Here is a 21,518-nt window from a genome sequence, read left to right on the forward strand (position 1 = left end):
TTTTGAAGAAGTCTTTTTCCAGCATCATTTATGTTTCTGGCATAAAGAAGCTTACTAACTAACATAGTTGATTAGTCAATAGATATATCTATTTTTTATAGATCAAGCTTTGATTTCTCTTGAGAACCATTGCTTTGAAAAGTGATAATATCTCCTAAAACATGTACTTCCGGAACCCTGTGATGGATTTGGTTAATCAAGGTCTCTAAAAATTCATACAAATATAATCTATTTGTATAACTTAGTGTCTTCTTCCGTTGTGTGTCAATGCTTTCTTATTCCATTGTTTAGGGCTGTTAAATGCTTTACATACTCTTCCTTTCCTAAGCCTTATTGATAGCAGCCACGTCTACCCAGGTTTGAGCTTATAGTTGAGTAAATGTGCCTAACTGGAACCACTATGGTATTTGTGAGTGTACTGCATTATAAGGCCCCAAAGGCCCCACAGCCACATCATATAGTACACCCAAATCCTCATAGGTATGATGGAGTTTCCTGTTCAAAAGACCTTTCTTAGAGCCAATAAGATTCACTGTTATTATGTCATTATTAGAAAAGTGCTATTTATTTTTTACATAGATGGTATAATGTTCTTTAGCAATGAAAACAAAGAGATGGCCCGAATACAACTCTGATTCAAATAACATTTTGGGTGTAAACAAGATACTGTGTCAAACCCATGCTGAAAAACTGTGCCCACTGGGAGATTCTAACCACCATTTGTTTTGCTAAGTCAAATTGCACATATATGGAGGTGAAATACATAGAATTTTCATATTGCAAACTGGAAGAAGGAGAAAGCATATTCAAATTGTGTGCACCCCACCCAATGGTCCAAAACACGGAATATGGTGCAAATTGACCCCTAAACATCAAAGCTATTGTAAATAATATTTAATGTGTGAATATTCTGCACCTACACTGCCAACAAGTTACAATGTAATCAGGGCCTACAAATGCTAATGATACCATGATATCCAATTTCAAATTAAAACTGAGTATGCCAGCTCAAAGTGACTTACTTGGTGAACTACTTTCAAGGCACAAGATTTAACTGGAGAAAACGGAAAAGCGTCCATCGCTATAAGATCTGTTATGGAGCCCAACTCACTTTGAGGAGTAGTATAGAAGGGTTATGTTGAATTGTAATTACAAAAGTACAAAGTACGAAATCTCTAAATTTGAAGTAAAATTAACTGTACAAATATAAATTAATTGAAGCGTATATGCAGATTAGGGAGCTGGACTGGCAGTGGGTCTACAGGTTTATCCAAGAGTTTCCAGTTCTCGCCAATTAACAGATTATTCATCAGGAAAGGGACGTGAGAAGAGAAAAGGACCCATTTTTATGTTCTTTTGTAAAGCGTCTCAAGAACAAACCATTTACTCAATTTACTACGCTGGCTTAGCAGAAAGTGGCTACATTGAGTATAGAATTGTCTTTTGTGCACAATATTGCTCCAGTATACAGTGATCTATCTATAAAATGTTTAAGAATAGTTATGCCTTGAAGGCTTACTAGGAATATTCATTCTCCCATTTTTATAATGCTTCGATGCAATTTGTTCTTTGATAGTGCTCCATGAAGGAGATGAAACAAATCAGAAGGACCCTCTGAATTCTCAGAGCGGTATAGATGTAAAAAAACAGCTAAAGGGAATTTGCTTTGGCTAGGTATTCCCCAACTAATAGCTGTGCTCTAGAAAAAGTGCAACTGGGCTTATGAGCGAATAGTAACCGAGTATGAACACAGTAATCAGATCATGAAATTAAACTGAAATGAAGAACTCCAAGATGGTGTAGCAGGTTCTTGTTGTTTCAGTATACATAAAAATACATTCTGAGATATTGCTGAGATCCAAAGCTAGAAGGATGCAGTGGGAGACTTTTTCGGACGCCACAAGAAATTAACAACTCTAATCTGAATTGAGTCGAGCACTCCTTGGATACTTTCATGCATGGCAATACTCTGGCCAGGGGTGTGAACAGAATCCGCTGACACTTTGATTTAGTGATAGCTGCCTTCACATTTCTTGTGGTACATCAAATTCCGTTGCACTGCAGGAAGAGGTGGCACTGAATTGTGTAGGCTTTGACCTGTGCTAGGGAGAACAGGAAATCAACCAAGAAACCCGAGTCTGAAGTATAGTTGGAGGACCTTAGATATCTATCAGGAATGAAAAAGAACGTTTCCTAATTCGAAGATTGTTGGCACGATAATTGCAATGCCCTCTTGGTGGGTCACTGCATACTGTTATTTTTTTTATTTTTTTATGGTCCAACTTACGTGATTATCTTGGTCGATATATTATGCTGAGTTTTGCAAGTGCCCTCAGATAAGCGTGCTTGAAAACTCACTCATGTATTCCCTAGACAGAATCTGCAGTGAAGAATAATACTAGGGGGACCCCTTCCTCAATTCGTAAACGAGCCCTTTGCCCCCTACGCATTAGTTAAATTAATTTGTTCTGTATCACATCTGAAGCGGAGTGCAATGCAGCTTACAGGTTTAGAATGTAAATTCACAATCTCGTTTCAGCTTTGATGTGAAAACGTGGACAATGATAAGCTTCCACGGGCAGCAGACCACTTGAATGTCAGAATGAACGTGTGAACGAATTATCAGCACTTAGGGAATTTATAAATTCAACTCTACTAGAAGGGTCAGAATCCTGACAAGAATGAAATGTTAGACAGTTATGGGAATTCCCCTAATGTAATAATTAAAAAAGGTGTTATAGGTTACCTCCCTCAAACGTCTGAGTTTGAGATTGGTGGAATAAATAACCTCTGTTAGCAGTTTGGCCTTACAGAATGGTTATTGCTCTTATCTGTATTGTTAGCCACATTCAGAAGACACAATGTCCTTGTGCATTTACTGGATTAGATTTATGCCAGTTCAATAAAAGTAGGATTCAAACACAGAGTAAACGCTTCAATAAAGTTGCAGGATGAGTGCCATAGGTAGTTGTGATAACTTCTAAAACAAATATTGTTGTGCTTAGATCTATCATGTTTAGCTCATTGGGCTAACCTGTGAATAAGAAACATGACAAACCAGTAGGACTGGAATTTTAGTATGGCGAGTTAGGCACTTAAGATGTATTGGAAATCAACAAAAAGCGAATTCAGCGTGAAAAAATGAACTTGCAATGAATTAGGTCTACTTTTGACCCACACACGGACTGATTTATTATCACAACTAATTTTGGTGGTTCATGAGCTGTATAATGGACTAAAATATATATTTCTCTCACAATTTACTCAGCATTTAAATAAATATTTCAGAAATGCTGACACGCAAATAAAGTGCGTGGGTTCAGATCATAGCAGATTGCATTCGGACGGCTTCATACCTCTGGAAAATCAGAATGGTGAACTGTAGGCAGTACAAGAGAAATGTATTCCTTGATATACATTTGTTGAGTAAGAAATGTTCTCAGGTCACTAAAGCTCACAGCAAGTGTACAATATAAATGTCCTCTCCTGCTATCGGCATCACCATTAACATGGAAGAAAGTAATATGTTGAGAGGGTCACCTATTATTAGGGCTTCATGTTTTCCATTTTTACTGATCTTTACAGATAAATGCAGACAGAAAACAATATGTTTTCTGTATGGAATTGTAAAAGCGGAAAAAAACTAAAAGTTGGGTTTCTTGTGAGCGACTCTACAATCAATCAGCATTTATAAAGCACGACTTATAACCCCGTGGTTATCAAGGAGCTAGCTGGGGGAGGCGGGTGATGTCTTTCAGGAATTCTGCGACAACAGTTGAGCAGATAAATAGCATGGAGAGTTAAAATGTAATTTAAAAAAAAAAAAAAAAACAACTGGAGATTTTCCTAAATAAAGGCACATGTTTACATATATTCGTATTATAATGCTGATGACTACCTGTGGGTGTAGTGGTTTGCTATATTTTGATTCTTAACCCCTTCGCTGCCAGGCCTTTTCCTCCTCAGGTGCCAGGCAAATTGTTTTGGCTATTTGGGGCAGTTCACGCTTAGGCCTCATAACTTTTTGTTCACATAAGCTACCCACGCCAAATTTGCACCTTCTTTTCTAACATTCTAGGGATTCTAGAGGTACCCCGACTTTGTGGATTCCCCTGAAGGAGACCAATTAATTAGCCAAAATACAGCAAAAATTGAATTTTTGTTTCAATAAAATGGGAAAAAAGGGCTGCAGAAGAAGGCTCGTTGTTTTTTCCCTGAAAATGGCATCAACAAAAGGTTTGCGGTGCTAAAATCACCATCTTCCCTGCTTTCAGGAACAGGCAGACTTGAATCAGAAAAATGCATTTTTCAACACAATTTTGGCATTTTAGTCTGACCTACCCCATTTTTACTATTTTTTGTGCTTTCAGCCTCCTTCCAGCTAGTGACAGAAATGGGTGCGAAACCAATGCTGGATCCCAGTAAGCTAAACAATTCTGAAAAGTAGACAAAATTCTGAATTTACTAAGGGGTAATTTGTGTGGATCCTACAAGGTTTTCCTAAACAAAATAACAGCTGAAATAAAAAAATATTGAAATTGAGGTGAAAAAACAGCCATTTTTCTCCACGTTTTACTCAGTAACTTTTTCCTGCGATGTCAGATTTTTTTAAAGCAATATACTGTTACGTCTGCTCGACTTTTCTGGGTGTAGGGACATATAGGGCTTGTAGGTTCATCAAGAACCCTAGGTACCCAGAGCCAATATATGAGCTGCATCTTGCAATGGGTTTTCATTCTATACCAGGTATACAGCAAACCATTTGCTAAAATATAAAGACTGAAAAATAGGTATCAAGAAAACCTTTGTATTTCCAAAATGGGCAAAAGATAAGGTGTTGAGAAGCAGTGGTTATTTGCACATCTCTGAATTCCGGGGTGCCCATACAAGCATGTGAATCATAGGGCATTTCTCAAATGGACGACTTTTTTTTACACACTGTCTTACATTTGGAAGGAAAAAATGTAGAGAAAGACAAGGGGCAATAACACTTGTTTTGCTATTCTGTGTTCCCCCAAGTCTCCCAATAAAAATGGTACCTGACTTGTGTGGGTAGGCCTAATGCTCACGACAGGAAACGCAACATCACATTTTTACATCAAAATCTGACGTGTTTTTTGCAAAGTGTCTAGCTGTAGGTTTTGCCCTCCAGCTCAGCCGGCACCTAGGGAAACCTACCAAACCTGTGCATTTTCTAAAACTAGACACCTAGAGGAATCCAGAATGGGGTTACTTGTGGGGCTCCCACCAGGTTTTGTTACCCAGAATCCTTTGCAAACCTCAGAATTTGTCCAAAAAAACACTTTTTCCTCACATTTCGGTGACAGAAATTTCTAGAATGTGAGAGGAGCCACAAATTTCCTTCCACCCAGTGTTTCCCCAAGTCTCCCGATAAAAAATGGTACCTCACTTGTATGGGTAGGTGTAGTGCCCGCGAAAGGAAATGCCTCAAAACATTAACAGGACACATCAAAATTATCAAATACAAAACTCCCTTTTTCCAAAGGGGGGTTGGGGGAGGAGGGGGCACCTGCATTTTCGGTCCTGGGCTCAGCAGCCATACAGGGAAACCCACCAAACCCAGACATTTATGAAAACTAGACAGCCGATGTACTCCAGGAAGGTGTGACTTGGGAGGGGGGAGCTGCTCCCCTTATGTATAAATATAAATTTAAAAAAAAATCCCTGGTTTCTAGTGGTTTCTCCCCCCCTTGGGGGCAGATTGGCCTAATAAAAATAGGCAGAAATGGCCTAAGGAAAATGTCACTTACCCAGTGTACATCTGTTCGTGGCATTAGTCGCTGCAGATTCACGTGCTGTGCATAGTCCGCCGTCTGGTGTTGGGTCGGAGTGTTACAAGTTGTTTTTCTTCGAAGAAGTCTTTTCGAGTCACGAGACCGAGGGACTCCTCCTACTTTGGTTCCATTGCGCATGGGCGTCGCCTCCATGTTAGATTGTTTTCCCCGCAGAGGGTGAGGTAGGAGTTGTGTATGTTAGTAATAGTGTCCATGCAATGGAATGACTAAGTATGTACAAAATGAAGGTTAAAGTAATATATTTACAAATGTACAAATGTTGAATATTACTTCCAAACGGCTACAGGCTCCCGGGGAGGCGGGTGGGCGCATGTGAATCTGCAGCGACTAATGCCACGAACAGATGTACACTGGGTAAGTGACATTTTCCGTTCGGTGGCATGTGTAGCTGCAGATACACATGCTGTGCATAGACTAGTAAGCAGTTATCTCCCCAAAAGCGGTGGTTCAGCCTGTAGGAGTGGAAGTAGTTTGAAATAAAGTTCTTAGTACAGCTTGACCTACTGTGGCTTGTTGTGCAGATAACACGTCTACACAGTAGTGCTTAGTAAATGTGTGAGGCGTAGACCATGTTGCTGCCTTACATATTTCGTTCATTGGAATATTTCCTAGAAAGGCCATGGTAGCACCTTTCTTTCTGATTGAGTGTGCCTTTGGTGTAATAGGCAGCTGTCTCTTTGCTTTAAGATAGCAGGTTTGGATGCACCTAACTATCCATCTAGCTATACCTTGTTTTGATATTGGATTTCCTGTATGAGGTTTTTGAAATGCAATAAATAGTTGTTTTGTTTTCCTAATTAGTTTTGTTCTGTCAATGTAGTACATTAGTGCTCTTTTGATGTCTAATGTATGTAGTGCTCTTTCAGCTATTGAGTCTGGCTGTGGAAAGAACACTGGCAATTCTACTGTTTGATTTAAGTGGAACGGTGAGATGACCTTTGGTAAGAATTTTGGGTTGGTTCTTAGAACGACCTTATTTTTGTGTATTTGAATAAATGGTTCTTGTATAGTAAATGCCCGAATTTCACTTACTCTTCTTAGAGATGTAATGGCAATGAGAAATGCAACTTTCCACGTTAAGTATTGCATTTCACAAGAATGCATGGGTTCGAAAGGTGGACCCATGAGCCTTGTCAAGACAATGTTGAGGTTCCATGAAGGAACAGGTGGTGTCCTTGGTGGTATTATTCTCTTTAGGCTCTCCATAAACGCTTTAATGACCGGTATTCTAAATAGGGAAGTTGAATGAGTAATCTGCAGGTAAGCAGATATTGCTGCGAGATGTATTTTTATGGAATTAAAAGCTAGATTTGCTTTTTGTAGATGTAGTAAATATCCTACTACATCTTTTGGAGATGCATGCAATGGTTGGACATGATTATTATGGCAGTAACAAACAAATCTTTTCCATTTACTTGCATAGCAGTGTCTAGTGGATGGCCTTCTAGCTTGTTTTATGACCTCCATACATTCTTGTGTGAGGTTCAAGTGTCCAAATTCTAGGATTTCAGGAGCCAAATTGCTAGATTCAGCGATGCTGGGTTTGGATGCCTGATCTGTTGTTTGTGTTGTGTTAACAGATCTGGCCTGTTGGGTAGTTTGACATGAGGTGCTACTGACAGGTCTAGTAGTGTGGTATACCAAGGTTGTCTTGCCCATGTTGGTGCTATTAGTATGAGTTTGAGTTTGTTTTGACTCAATCTGTTTACTAGATATGGAAGGAGAGGGAGAGGGGGAAAAGCGTACGCAAATATCCCTGACCAATTCATCCATAGAGCATTGCCTTGAGATTGCCGGTGTGGGTACCTGGATGCGAAGTTTTGGCATTTTGCGTTTTCTTTTGTTGCAAATAGATCTATTTGAGGTGTTCCCCAAATTTGGAAGTAAGTGTTCAGGATTTGGGGGTGAATTTCCCATTCGTGGACCTGTTGGTGATCCCGAGAGAGATTGTCTGCTAGCTGGTTCTGGATCCCTGGAATAAACTGTGCTATTAGGCGAATGTGGTTGTGAATTGCCCAATGCCATATTTTTTGTGTGAGGAGACACAACTGTGTCGAGTGTGATCCCCCTGTTTGTTTAAATAATACATTGTCGTCATGTTGTCTGTTTTGACAAGAATGTATTTGTGGGTTATCATTGGTTGGAATGCTTTCAACGCTAGAAATACTGCTAACAATTCTAGGTGATTTATATGAAACTTTCTTTGATGTACGTCCCAATGTCCTTGGATGCTGTGTTGATTGAGGTGTGCTCCCCACCCTGTCATGGAAGCATCTGTTGTTATCACGTATTGTGGCACTGGGTCTTGGAAAGGCCGCCCTTTGTTTAAATTTGTACTGTTCCACCATAGAAGCGAGATGTATGTTTGGCGGTCTATCAACACCAGATCTAGAAGGTGACCCTGTGCATGTGACCATTGTGATGCTAGGCACTGTTGTAAGGGCCGCATGTGCAATCTTGCGTTTGGGACAATGGCTATGCATGAGGACATCATGCCTAGGAGTTTTAAGACCATCTTTGCGTGTATCTTTTGTGTTGGATACATAGCTTGTATCACCTTGTGAAAATGTTGAACCCTTTGTGGACTTGGAGTGGCTACCCCTTTTGTTGTGTTGATTGTCGCTCCTAAGTATTGCTGTGTTTGACACGGCAAAAGGTGTGACTTTGCATAGTTGATGGAGAAACCCAGTTTGAAAAGGGTTTGTATAACATAATCTGTGTGGTGTAAACACTTTGTTAGCGAGTTGGTTTTGATTAACCAATCGTCTAGGTACGGGAACACGTGTATTTGCTGCCTCCTGATATGTGCAGCTACTACTGCTAGACATTTTGTAAAGACTCTTGGTGCTGTCGTTATTCCGAATGGCAACACTTTGAATTGGTAATGTATTCCTTCGAATACGAACCTTAGGTATTTCCTGTGCGAGGGATGTATCGGTATATGGAAATACGCGTCTTTTAGATCTAACGTTGTCATGTAGTCTTGCTGTTTCAGTAGTGGTATTACGTCTTGTAACGTGACCATGTGAAAGTGGTCTGATTTGATGTAGGTGTTTAGTGTTCTGAGATCCAATATTGGTCTCAGACTTTTGTCCTTTTTCGGTATTAGAAAGTACAGTGAGTAAACTCCTGTGTTCTTTTGTGTTTTTGGTACTAATTCTATTGCGTCTTTTTGCAGTAATGCTTGAACTTCTAGTCCTAGAAGGTCTATATGCTGTTTGGACATCTTGTGTTTTTTCGGTGGGACGTTTGGAGGGAGTTGGAGAAATTCTATGCAATAACCATGTTGGATAATTGCTAAGACCCAAGTGTCTGTTGTTATCTCCTCCCAAGATTTGTAGAACTGGCTTAGACTTCCCCCCACTGGTGTTGTGTGAAGGGGTTGAGTGACTTGTGAGTCACTGCTTGTTTTGAGGGGTTTTGGGCCCTTGAAATTTTCCCCGGTTTCTTGGGAATTGGTCCCCTCTGTATTGGCCCCGAAAGCCTCCCCTTTGATACTGTCCCTGGTAGGTAGACGGTGTTGTTTGTGAGGTGCTGGCTTGTGTGGCTTGACCTCGAAACCCTCCTCTGAAAGTAGTTTTGCGAAATGTGCCAAATGTGCCTCTGCCCTGCGGGGAATAGAGTGCGCCCATGGCTTTAGCTGTGTCAGTGTCTTTCTTTAATTTTTCAATTGCAGTGTCCACTTCTGGTCCAAACAATTGTTGTTCATTGAACGGCATATTGAGCACTGCCTGTTGTATCTCAGGTTTGAAGCCGGATGTGCGCAGCCATGCGTGCCTCCTTATCGTTACAGCAGTAGTTATAGTTCTTGCAGCTGTATCTGCTGCATCCATAGAAGAACGGATTTGGTTGTTGGATATGTTTTGTCCCTCTTCAACCACTTGTTTTGCCCGTTTTTGGAATTCTTTGGGGAGGTGCTCGATGAGATGCTGCATCTCGTCCCAATGGGCTCTGTCATATCGCGCTAGGAGTGCCTGCGAGTTGGCGATGCGCCACTGATTTGCAGCTTGTACTGCAACCCTTTTCCCGGCTGCATCAAACTTTCGGCTCTCCTTGTCTGGAGGTGGTGCGTCGCCTGATGTGTGCGAGTTGGCTCTTTTACGAGCTGCTCCTACGACAACTGAATCTGGTGTCAGTTGTGATGTAATAAAAGCAGGGTCTGTGGGTGGTGCCTTGTATTTCTTCTCCACCCTTGGGGTTATTGCTCTGCTTTTAACTGGCTCCTTAAAGATTTGTTTAGCGTGCCTTAGCATTCCAGGGAGCATAGGAAGGCTTTGATAATTGCTATGGGTGGAGGACAGGGTGTTAAAAAGGACCAGGCCCCGACGGGGGATCGAAATTACCCCGAAGGGCTACCGGAGCTCTTCAAGATTCGGTGTCGATTCCAATCTAACCCGATACCGAACGAAACAATACCGACGAATTTTCCGTTGATTCCGACTAACTTTCCGACCCGAAACACGGAGCGAAAAGGAACACGTCCGAACCCGATGGCGGAAAAAAAAACAATCTAACATGGAGTCGACGCCCATGAGCAATGGAACCAAAGTAGGAGGAGTCCCTCGGTCTCGTGACTCGAAAAGACTTCTTAGAAGAAAAACAACTTGTAACACGCCGACACAACACCAGACGGCGGACTGTGCACAGCATGTGTATCTGCAGCTACACATGCCACCGAACATACAATTTACCCCCCAGGGGAGCGACCCTTGCCTAAGGGGTCGCTCCCCATATATAAAAAAAATTAAGTAAACAAAAAAATATATATCCCTGGTGTCTAGGGGTTTCTGTTCCCACTTGGTGGCAGATCGGCCTAATTATAATAGGCCGATCTGCCCCCGGGGGGGGGTGACAAAATGGCCTTAAATTAATTTGTCCCCTTAGGGAGCGACCCTTGCCCAAGGGGTCACTCCCCTCATGACAATAAACAAAAAAAACAAAAAACTCCCTAGTGTCTAGTGTGCATTTCTGAGATCGGGCAGCAGAAATGCTGAGAGAGACAACAAAGGAAAGGCCTTTCCTTTTCTTTGATACCTCTCTCGGCCCCTCCACGTGATCGGAGGAGAAAAGCTTTTGCATTTCTCCTCCGATCGGCACTGGAAGCTGGGCTTCCAGCGCGGAGAGGCAGGCCTCTGATGAGGTCAGTGCGCAATGGCGCCCTGATGTCATCAGACGCCACGGGGGTGGAAGGGGAAGGATCTATCAGCCATGGAGGGGAATCCGGTATTTATCCTGCCCCAGACTGGGCATCTCATCAATTCTACCCTTCTCTGTGACCCACAGGGCTTGCCTGTATTAGATGCCCACCCGTTTTGGGAACGGGGTCTCGGAGACGGTGAGTCTGGGCTGCTGGCTCTGGCCTGGTGAGCCAGGCCACGGTGCTGGAGTCGGTGCCTCCTTGCGGTGGGTCCTGTGTGCCCCTTGGTTGAGGTGGGTAGGCGCTGGTGCTTGATTGGTTCCCACTCTTCCCTTGGAGAGTGCCGGACCCTGCTGGCCTGGTGATTGTTTGGTTCGTTGCTGTGGCTACAGGCTCTGCACCCTTGCCTGCCGCCACAGGCCTGCCAGGATGGTTGGCATCTCCACTGAGGACTCTGCACTCCCCTGCTTGGCGGTAGAGGAGGCACGCTGAATGACGTCATCGTTCGAGATGATAGAGGGGCCAGAGAGTGTAATTAGATTGTCGGCTGGCGCTGTTCTCATTGCCTGCCTTGCATGTTGTGACTACTGCATGTGGCTCCTTCTGGCCCCTTTGAGGCCTGTATCACCTGCCCCACACTGCTGGCGGACCCTTGTGGCGCCCTGGTCATGAGGTGTGGAGTTGTGGGGTCCCCCCTGCTGATTTGTGGCCCCCTGCTTGTGCTGTGAGTGTAGAGTGGCTTGGCCTGTGATTTCCCCATTCCCACTGCTAAAGAAACATGGTTTCTCCCAGCTGAAAGCAGTAACACTATTAGTTTGGCTCTGGGCATTGGAAGTTATTGGTCTGCTCGTGCCCCTTTACCTGCTCACTGAGGTGTGGTGGGACCCTGACTGTGGCACAGCCGGGCACCCGCACCTTTCTGAGGCTCCTTTCCTCCAGAAGACTCCACTTAAATCCTGGCCTCTTGACTGAACTGCTGCATCTGGGAGGACACAGCTTGGATCTGGGACGCCACTGCAGGGTGCTTCGGGCCGCCCACCTGCATACTGGGCTCATGAAGATTGATTCTGCTCGTGGTAGCTTCTCAGTGTGAGGCAGGACCCTGCAGAGGTGGACACTACCTTCCCCTGAAAATTACTTACCATCCTTGGACGTTCGGAAAAGCCAACTGACCTTCAAATATGGGCAAGAGTGGTTATAGGCAAGGCAAATTATCCTTTGAGCCCTGTCCCTGATGTGCACTGCCTAGTCAGACCCCGAGGAACAGGTGCAGAGTGCTGAAGAAGACATAGATTTAATGTCTGAGACAGCAACAGTGCTCTGTTTTTGGAGCTCAAACATGGCCTGAACAGCACTGACTCAAAACCTAACCATCTTACTACCACATTCTACCACCTCAAGGAAAAGGTGGGCAAGCACGAGAAATGCACTGACCAGCGGGAGCACCGCATGTGTGATGTTGAGGATTCACATGTGTCCTAGGGTGGCAAACTCCTTTGTATGAAAAAAGTGTTGGCAGTCATAAAAATAAAAATATGAGCTCCTTGACGCGAGCTCCAGCCGGAACAATCTGCGCATTGTTGGTGTCCATGAATCGACAGCCATAGACAATATGGAAACCTATGTTTAACACATGCTCAGGGCCCTCTTTGGTGACAACCTCTCTCCGGTCTTTATCACTGAACCTGCACATCGCTCCTTGGTGCTGCACCCTCCTCCTGGGGCACCAGCTAGGCCTATTGTGACTCGGCTCATAAGTTATAGGGATGGGGACACCTAACTGCGCCAGGCTCTCAAGTATCAAAGCAACGCCATCTCATTCTATCTGGACTTCACTCTGGTGGTGCAGGCTGCGCGGCCAGAATTCTCGCCTATTAAGTGCAGAAAACTGGCGCCACTTACTTGCTTCTCTAGCCTATAAAGCTTTGCATCAATCACAATGAGAAATCCTACTACTTTACAAACCCAAAGGCTGCCTAAAAATTTGCCTGTAGCCTGGTATCCCAGTGGACGGGCATGTGGCGTTGCCCAGAAACTCAAACACAGGTCATTGACAACAATTAATTGTGGAAGTAACTGCTGAACCTTGCTGCCACCTGGAGGGACTCCCTCAACTGATCCACTGCCTGCCCTGTTGCCGATGGTGCCGGCAGGGATGGGGTTGCCCCCGCTTCACAACATGCATTATATTATCCAGGACTGGGCTACCATGGCTAATCAATTTTCCCTAACCCTTTCCTCGTTTCCCTCCCTGGCCACTTTGTCGTACCCTGGCTGGGGAGTACGCTGGAATCTCTTGGTGCTTCTTTGGGATGATTCCTTACTTGTTACCAGATTATTGTTGGGTCTTTTTGGCAGGGTAGGTGGGTTTCAGAAACTGAACTTGTTGGGTGGGTAGAGACGGGAGGGTGGGGTGGGTATTGTGTGTTGGTCGTTACACACACACTGTCCTTTTCCGATTACACTGCTTTTCACTACTACTTCCTCTCTCGACTGCAACATGTAGCCATGGGACTGTACATCATCCATGAAAGTCGATGACCTCCATTAAATATCTCACCTGGAATATTCGAGGGTTAAATGACCAGTATAAAACAAGGCTGGTGCTTGCGTACTTGAACCACCACTGCATCGACAGGCACATGTTGCAGGAACTCCACTTTACAGAATCAGGCCCAGTCAGACTGCGTGAGGGATGGCTTCCAGAGAGCCAATCTCAGTCCATTGTATTTATGCATGGGGAGTCGCTATGCTCCTCCACAAATGGGTTGCCATGGCTTAGGCTTCAGGTGATATGCGACACACAGGTTGGGTTCGTTATTTTAGCAGGACCACCCAGTGATTCTATCTTTGGTCTAAGGTCCGAATGTAGACAACCCTGATATTTTTGCTGAATTATGGCACGCCTGACTGCTTCCTTGGGGTTTAGTGTGGTCCTTTGGGGCTGAGACTTTAATGTGATCCGAGATAACCAAGCAAATAAATGTCTCATGCCATCCGCTCCTGGGGGCTGCTACACAATTGTATACGCAGCAGATAGACTATAAGCTGACAGATATTTGTTGACTTCAACACCCCAACAGCATGGAAGGCACGTGCACCACCCCCACTCACAATATCTTGTCCAGGATAGACTTCTGGGTGATAAAGGATGTAGTGACTTGGACTACTAATGTTACACAATTATCCCAAACAATGTCAGGCCACGCCCCTGTATTGTTAGAGATTACCTTTACTGGTTGGGGAGAGGATTTTCACTTGGAGGCTCCCTCTCAATGCCCTTTGAGATTCAGTATTTAATGCAGAGATTCAGACAGCAGTTATCGATTACTTCGAACTCAACATACCCTCAACAGATTGTCCTTCTACACTGTGGGAAGCGTTTAAGATGGCCATTCACGGAATATGCAACGCTAAATAGGTGAAAGCCCTCTGGGCATTATGTAGGACCCTCGCAATCTGGGCATTTAAGGTCTGGTTCTTAGAAACCAACATTAGCACTGATCAAAAGCAAATTACTGGAATATGAAGAGGTAGCAATCAGGGAGATACACTATCTTGGCCAGGAGGCAGTGGCCAGGTGTTATGGGGAGGGGGACATGGAGGGCAGGACACTTGCCAGGCTACTTCACAGACCATGGGCTAGTGGACATATGGAGATACTAGACGACCAGCAGACAGTCCATACGAGCCCTGATGCCATCCAATGTGTCATGACAGAGTTATTTGCTGACATGTACTCCACCTCACTGCAACGTGACTACACCTCCCTGACTTCATACTTTTGACACAATACAGTTGCTCTGGCTGGAAGATACTCAGTCAATTCCTAGACAAACCTTTCACTGCCGAAGACATTGTGCAGGTGATCTGTAGCATGCTGGGGAACAAATCACTGGGCCTAGAAGGCCTCACTGTTGCCTTTTATTAAAAAATAAATAAAAAATATGCCACAATTTTGGCTCCCCATGTTCTGGCTATGCATAAAGAATCCCTGACACGGGGTGTTCTGCGCCTTTACTTTGTGAGGCTCTCATTGACACTGTCCTAAAACCGGACAACCTCCCTAAGCTCTGTGATTCCTACAGATCATTATCCATGATCAATGTGGATAATAAGATCTTAGTGAAACTGATGGCTTTTCGCCTTCGGTCGCACAGTCTTCACCCAGATCAATCCAGCTTTGTCTCTAATAACCTGCGCACTCTCTTCGTTCTTCTCCACACTGTTGACCCCCAGGTTGACCGCCTTGCGGGATGCCACTAAGGCGCTTGATTCTTTAGAGTGCCCCCTCATTTTTGTCTCCTAGCTCAAACAGACCTAAGTGACAACTTCTTACATCTGATTAAACTACTGTATACGCAACCTACGGCCTGCTTGTGGTGAATGGGGCGGTCACTCCTCACTTTGCGGTATCTAGGGGAACCTGACAGGGATGCCCTCTGTTACCCATTCTATTTGTCATTGCAATGGAGCCCATGGCTGCCAGGTTGGGGCAGTTTCTTTCTCATCCTTTTTGGAGGTTATGCCGGAATAACCATCAACTGGTCCAAATCTGATATTTCATGCAGCCCTTAGTCAAAGAAAACCCAGTAAAAAGGACTGAGGCACCAGTTTGTTATTTGGGACTTTGGATCAGGTGCTATCTGAGTGAACTTAGGGGTGCTAATTATGACAGGCTAATGACATGGCTGGAGGATCGCGTGCAGACGTGGAACCAGGTTGGCTGTCCCTGGCGGGGAGGATTTTGCTTGCCAAAATGGTGGTGTTCCCTAAAGTCCTTAATTTATTTATAAACCTTCCACTCCTGCACACGGTTGCCTCCTGTCATCACCTCCGATCTAACCTAATTACTCTGGTGTAGAAGGCAGACATAAGAGGGTTAAGAGGGTTTACGGGAAGTCCTCATTCTCCCCTCTGAACACGGCGGCCTATGTTCCCCGCACGTGAACCTATACTTTTATTGTGCTTAGGCACAGTATGCCAACTACTGCCTGGAGCCCACCTTGTTCCAGCCCCATGCAGCTCCCAAACATGATTGTGTTGCTCCCTGTCCTCTCAGCAGTGCATTTTATCTGCCCTCGAAGCGGCCCCAAACTGAGATGGACACTGCAGCATGTACTATTTGGGCATGGTCTTGGGTTACTCATCTATAATTCAATTTATTGTGCACACATCACAGACATGGGCATTAAGTGCGAACAAATAAAACAGAATGGTCTCACTATAAATGTGCTTAGCTGCACCAATTTAGAGTTCCAATAGCCATCACAAACTGATACCCTTCTTGCCTCCTGCTGCACTGGTGCTGAGCGAGACCAGCAATACTTTATCCCTTAGGTTATGGAAATAACCCTGGTACTTTCAAGAGAAGACCAGAGTTCTGCTGTGTCCTGCGTCTCCTAGTAGGGATTGGTAACTACTTTAAACTCATCTGTTTGTAGATAGCACATAGTTGTTGAGACACCACAAAGAAGTAGATAATCAAGCACACAAGCAGAAATATACCCAATACTGTTCGATGACGGCTTGGTTATCTGGCAGACAGTTATGAAGACTTTTCTCAAAATCAAGTGGGCCGTATTTTATTCTGCTAGTATTGCTGTTGGAGAACAAAATGCACCCAAAAGACTAAACTCTTTATGCTACAGAAATATGGCCACAGAATGGGAAACTAACCCCAAAATGTATCTTGTTCTATGGTGGGAAACTGGTAGAGCTATGGGTTGTGTACATGGTAACATGATATTGTGATCTGGTCACGGCAGGGTCATACTAGACTATCACTGGTTTGCGACCAATTTCTAGGCAATTAGCACATTGAACGCAGATAAAACGAGACGGTATTCTGTTGATGAAAGTGTGGGCACGTTTAGCATACCTTTTATTACTGGAAGGTATGCACAGGGGTTGGAGAATGATCTCTGTGATAGATAGGAAATAGCAGAAAGTGAGACTGTTATTGCTAAGCAGGGGCCAGTGGTGGGGCTATGTGGTAAGTTGGGGGTGCTTATGCGATGGCAGAGAGGGATATTGCTAGCAAGATGAATGTATATAAGAGTAGAGCTCAAGAAAGGGCCCAGAGTGAGAAAGAATGGTGGAGGGCAATGGCCATATTTAGCAGGAGAATAATATATTCTGACTATAGTACCCTTTCCAGTTTCGCCTTTTGCCGTCTTTCTTCCATTTTTTTCCTCAGAACTTCCACTTCTTCTTTACTGCCATTCAGGGAAATGATATCCTCTTCCTGGAATCCGACGCCACACTAAAAAGAAAAGACGAATCAAATCATCATTTATGAGTAAAACAAACAAAATGAATGTCCATAAATATAAACGCACGTTTATTCCTTAGTTACGAACGTCGTAAGCAAAGCTCTAATTTGGAGAAAGTTCGACTGTGAATATAAATCCAAGACAATGGTGGCATTAAACTTAGAATACTGGTCATTTTACTTAACTAATGAACATATTTCATATCACAAACTCTATAACAACTGTTTCCCTAAGGCAAAAAACGAAGAGGCAAGACTTCAAAACATCTTTCTTCCAAACAGGTAGTTCGAATATTATGCTCACGTCCCAACACAGCCATTGACTAATGCAGTAATGTCTGTATAAAAGAAACACGCCATTGCACCTTCTTGACTGAATTATGGATCTCTTTACATGAACCCCACAAGGTGGCACGTCTGCTTCTTTTACTAGAAGTGATATACATTTTAGACTGGTACCTTTATTTTCTGCACTTTAAATAAATTACCTCCTAATATAATACTCTAGGCGGAATAGGTTTCTTTTGTGAACTCTTATTTCTCACAACAAGATAAACATCTGAGTTATAGGCAATTCCATACCACACCGTTCAACAACTTTACGTATGCCTTACAGTTTTTATCTCAAGCACTAGGCAAGATAAGTATCACAATTGATATAAAATAGTAACAATCACTGTATTCCTCATTGCATGTTTATAGATGGCTATTGAGCAAAATTGTCAGCCAGGTTATACATGAACACTTGATCACGTTTTTTTTTTTTTTTTTACTAAATACAGCTGCAACAATAATTAGTGTCCAGAATCGGATCAACTCCATCCTGTAAGATGCTGTAGTGATGTATAGTAAATTGACATTATGATCAAAAATCTAAACCTCCCCTACAAGTTTCAGGGCTTGGCAGACCGAATTAAAGCCAATTTATAGTCAACATCCCCATGGTCTAGCTTTTATGGGGACTGACCATGCAAAACTTAGATCTCCTAAGGATCACAGAGGAACGTGTATCAAACTTTAGAAAGACAGACTTACTCCACGAGCAAAGTGAATTAAAAACAAACGGTTTTGATCGCTGGTGTTGACATCAAGGACATTCAAATATATTGTCAATACAGTTAGATGAATTAATTTAAAAAAATGAAGTCACAAGAATCTTGAATTTCGTTACGGATATTTTCAATAAATAGAATATTTTACCCAGCACAGAGTAACTGAGTAACTGAATTAAATATTCACTGAGTGGAAATAATGCTACATTTGATGGACGACGAGGCATTCAGACAACAGAGTGAACTCTAGGACGCTCCTCATAAAGAAGACAGTCCGGAGCAATTCTTGGTCTATTGGAGTGCAGCAACAAAGACTTTCCGTTTGGATCCTACTAATCAGAACTATCCCACTTCCCGACTCGCCATGTCAATTGTCTCCACTCTTCCATTTATCTAGCCTTTCACTTTGTGCCTCTCCTCTTCCCTGAATTCACTACCTATTTTGGCATGTCTCGCACGTCTTCTAACATTATTATACCCTCTCCCTTTTACCTGTGGTTTTACCCGGGTCTCTTGTATCCCTCTCTCCTCTCGTTCAATATATGTCTTTTTTTGTCATGTCTAACCTCTCTTCACTAGACCGCTTCCTCCCACACGTCAACAGACTGGGAACATTAACTGCTTTCTATTTTCACTCACTCAAAAACATTAAACATCTAATCCTCCCAGACCAACTAAAAACAAGCGCTACAGGCCCTCATTATCTTTAGATTCGAGTTTGAAAATGCAGTCTTTGCAGGAGCCTGCCTTCCAACCAGTGGTACCACTCATAGCAGTCCAATTTCTTACCATCTCAAGCACATTTACCACAGTATGCAATTGTACAACCTCCAATTGCTACCAATATTGACAAGGAGTAAACTGAAATTCGGACGCCTGGCTGACAAAGCACCTCAACAATGATATTCTCTGCATCCAGCAGAGTTGGTCTCCATCTCATGTGGCCTGAAACTTGAGCAGACCAAAACCTGAAGGACCAAAATTCGGAAAACCAGGTACACAGCAGCAACCCTTAATGACAGAGACTAACATTTCACGAAACTCCCTTCTGACATCAGCAAGCAGATCGCCCTTCTTCCTTTCCCTTCAGGAAACAGTTAAAAGACTGTTAATTTCCAACAGTTTCTTAACTGTCTGTTGACTTATAATGCAGGTATGATATTGCACTGGCTGCCACTTGAAAAACGACTTACCTTCCAAGCTATGTGCTATTGCTACAGAATCCTTAGAAATGAGGGTCCTAGTTATTTGCACCCTTTTTCAAAGCCTTATGTTCCTGCTAGGAACCTATGATCTGCTGGGTCTCATTTATCATTGGTTCCCTTTGCTAAAAAGGCATGTATTGGAAGTTGCTCCTTAAGCTTTCTAGCAGCTTAAAATGTAACTCCCAGCCTTTCGCAATTAGACTGGAACCCTCAGAACTATCGTTTCTGAAAATGCTAAAAACATGGCTGTTTAGGTCAGCCCATTAGGCCTGGTGCTCTTTCTGTCATACGCTTTTGTGCTGGGTTTAGGGGACACTTTCGCCTAGCACTGGGACACTTCGGTTGAAGTAGCCATGCATTCTATAAATTATTTTGTTATTAAAGTGTATTATTATGATATATAGAAATACTACCACCTTTCTTTCTAAAATGCCTTGAAATCTTCTAATATATTGCATTTCTCTATGGTTTCAAATAGATTATTTTGCTATAATTTAATGCAATGCAAAATTAAGTTGCACGTAAAAGAGTCCCTCCTACAGCATCCAGCTCTTCTTCAAGGCAGAATGTCTTCAGTCCAGACGGATTCTAACTATGTGGTGTCAGGGGTCCAGTACTTATACTCGTTCCTGTCTTTGAAGAAGGCAAACTTAAAAGAGAAAAGTCTTTGTAGAGCACAAGACCATGCCTTTCCCTGCCCTGGCCTTAAGAGATACTCCAGGGGGTTGGATACTGGTTTGTCTGAGGACAGGCACAGCCCTATTCAGGTGCAAGTGTCAGCTCTTGCCACCACTCTAGCTCAGGAGGACCGATCAGCCTGGAGATGGGCCATCAGGAAATGCAGGTCACACATCAGCTCCCTTTGTGTGACTATCTAGACTGAATGCACAAACAGCTCAACTGTCATCCTGAACCAGATGTGTATTCCACAGACAGAGGTACAGAATGGTTAAGCAAGAAATTGCCCACATCTAAAAGTCACATTTTAAACTCAAAATTCAAAAAACAACTTCACTAGAAGATGTATTTTTAAATTGTCAGTTCAGAGACCCCAAACTCCAAATCTCCATCTGCTCCCAGTGGGGAATTACACTAAAAGATATTTCAAGGCAATCCCCATGTTATCCTGTGGGAGAGATAGGCCATGAAATAGTGAAAAAACGAATTTAATAGAACTGCACTAACAGGACATGTAACACACCAGTATATGTCCCACCTTTTAAGTACACTGCACCCTGCTCATAGGGCTGCCTTGGGCCTACGTTAGGGGATACTTGCATGCAGTAACAGGGAAGGTTTGAGCCCGGCAAGTGGGTGCATTTGTCAGGTCAAAATGGCAGTTTAAAAGTGCACAGAGGCACTGCAGTGGCAGGTCTGAGACAGGTTTACCTGGCTACTCATGTGGGTGGCACAATCAGTGCTACAGGCCCACTACTAGGATTTGATTTTCAGGCCCTAGGCACATAAAGTGGACTTCACTTGGGACTAACTAGTAAATCAAGTATGTCAATCATGGATAAACTAATCACCAATACAATTTAGACAGGGAGCCCTGGTCAACAGTGGTAAAGTGCCTAGAGTCCTAAAGCCAAGAAAACAGGTCAGGAAAATAGAGGAGGAAAAAGGCAAAAAGTTTGGGGATAACCCTGCAAAAATGGCCAGGTCCAACAAGTGCACTATCTTTGCTATCCTGTTTTTCTTTCATATTCTTCCACTCTTCTCTACCTAGCAATTTTCCTTCTTTCTAAGACGATACAACCACTCTCCACTCCCTTTTTCTCCTGCCCTCACCCAACAGAAAAGTTAACCAGCTATTTTCACAAGAATTTAACTCAGTCTTCTTCTACCTGTACTTTTCACTAACCTGTGTGGCTCCAGATGAAATGATCCGTTAATAAGTCATTTATCTCCTCCCAGAAGTAAGACAAGTTTGAGGCAGAAGGAATTCTACGATGGAAGCCTTGGGCAAATGAAAGAGAGCTTTATTCGTCTCACAGTTGCTTGAAGCCTCCACCCCAGCAGTAACTAGAAGAC

At 43.3% G+C, this 21,518-nt stretch overlaps 1 protein-coding gene across 2 annotated transcripts in view; it reads right to left on the bottom strand.

The window, feature by feature from the left end:
- The window catches only part of RTF2 (replication termination factor 2), a 349,973-nt gene that overhangs the window by 106,941 nt on the left and 221,514 nt on the right, over positions 1-21,518 (bottom strand). For both annotated transcript variants that reach the window (XM_069243603.1, XM_069243601.1), the window contains exon 6: positions 17,105-17,218. In XM_069243603.1, the coding sequence (XP_069099704.1) occupies positions 17,105-17,218 (114 nt within the window). The remainder of the gene's footprint in view (positions 1-17,104; positions 17,219-21,518) is intronic.

The sequence above is a fragment of the Pleurodeles waltl genome, chromosome 7 (genome assembly GCF_031143425.1).
Source record: "Pleurodeles waltl isolate 20211129_DDA chromosome 7, aPleWal1.hap1.20221129, whole genome shotgun sequence".
In the NCBI taxonomy this organism is placed as follows: domain Eukaryota; kingdom Metazoa; phylum Chordata; class Amphibia; order Caudata; family Salamandridae; genus Pleurodeles; species Pleurodeles waltl.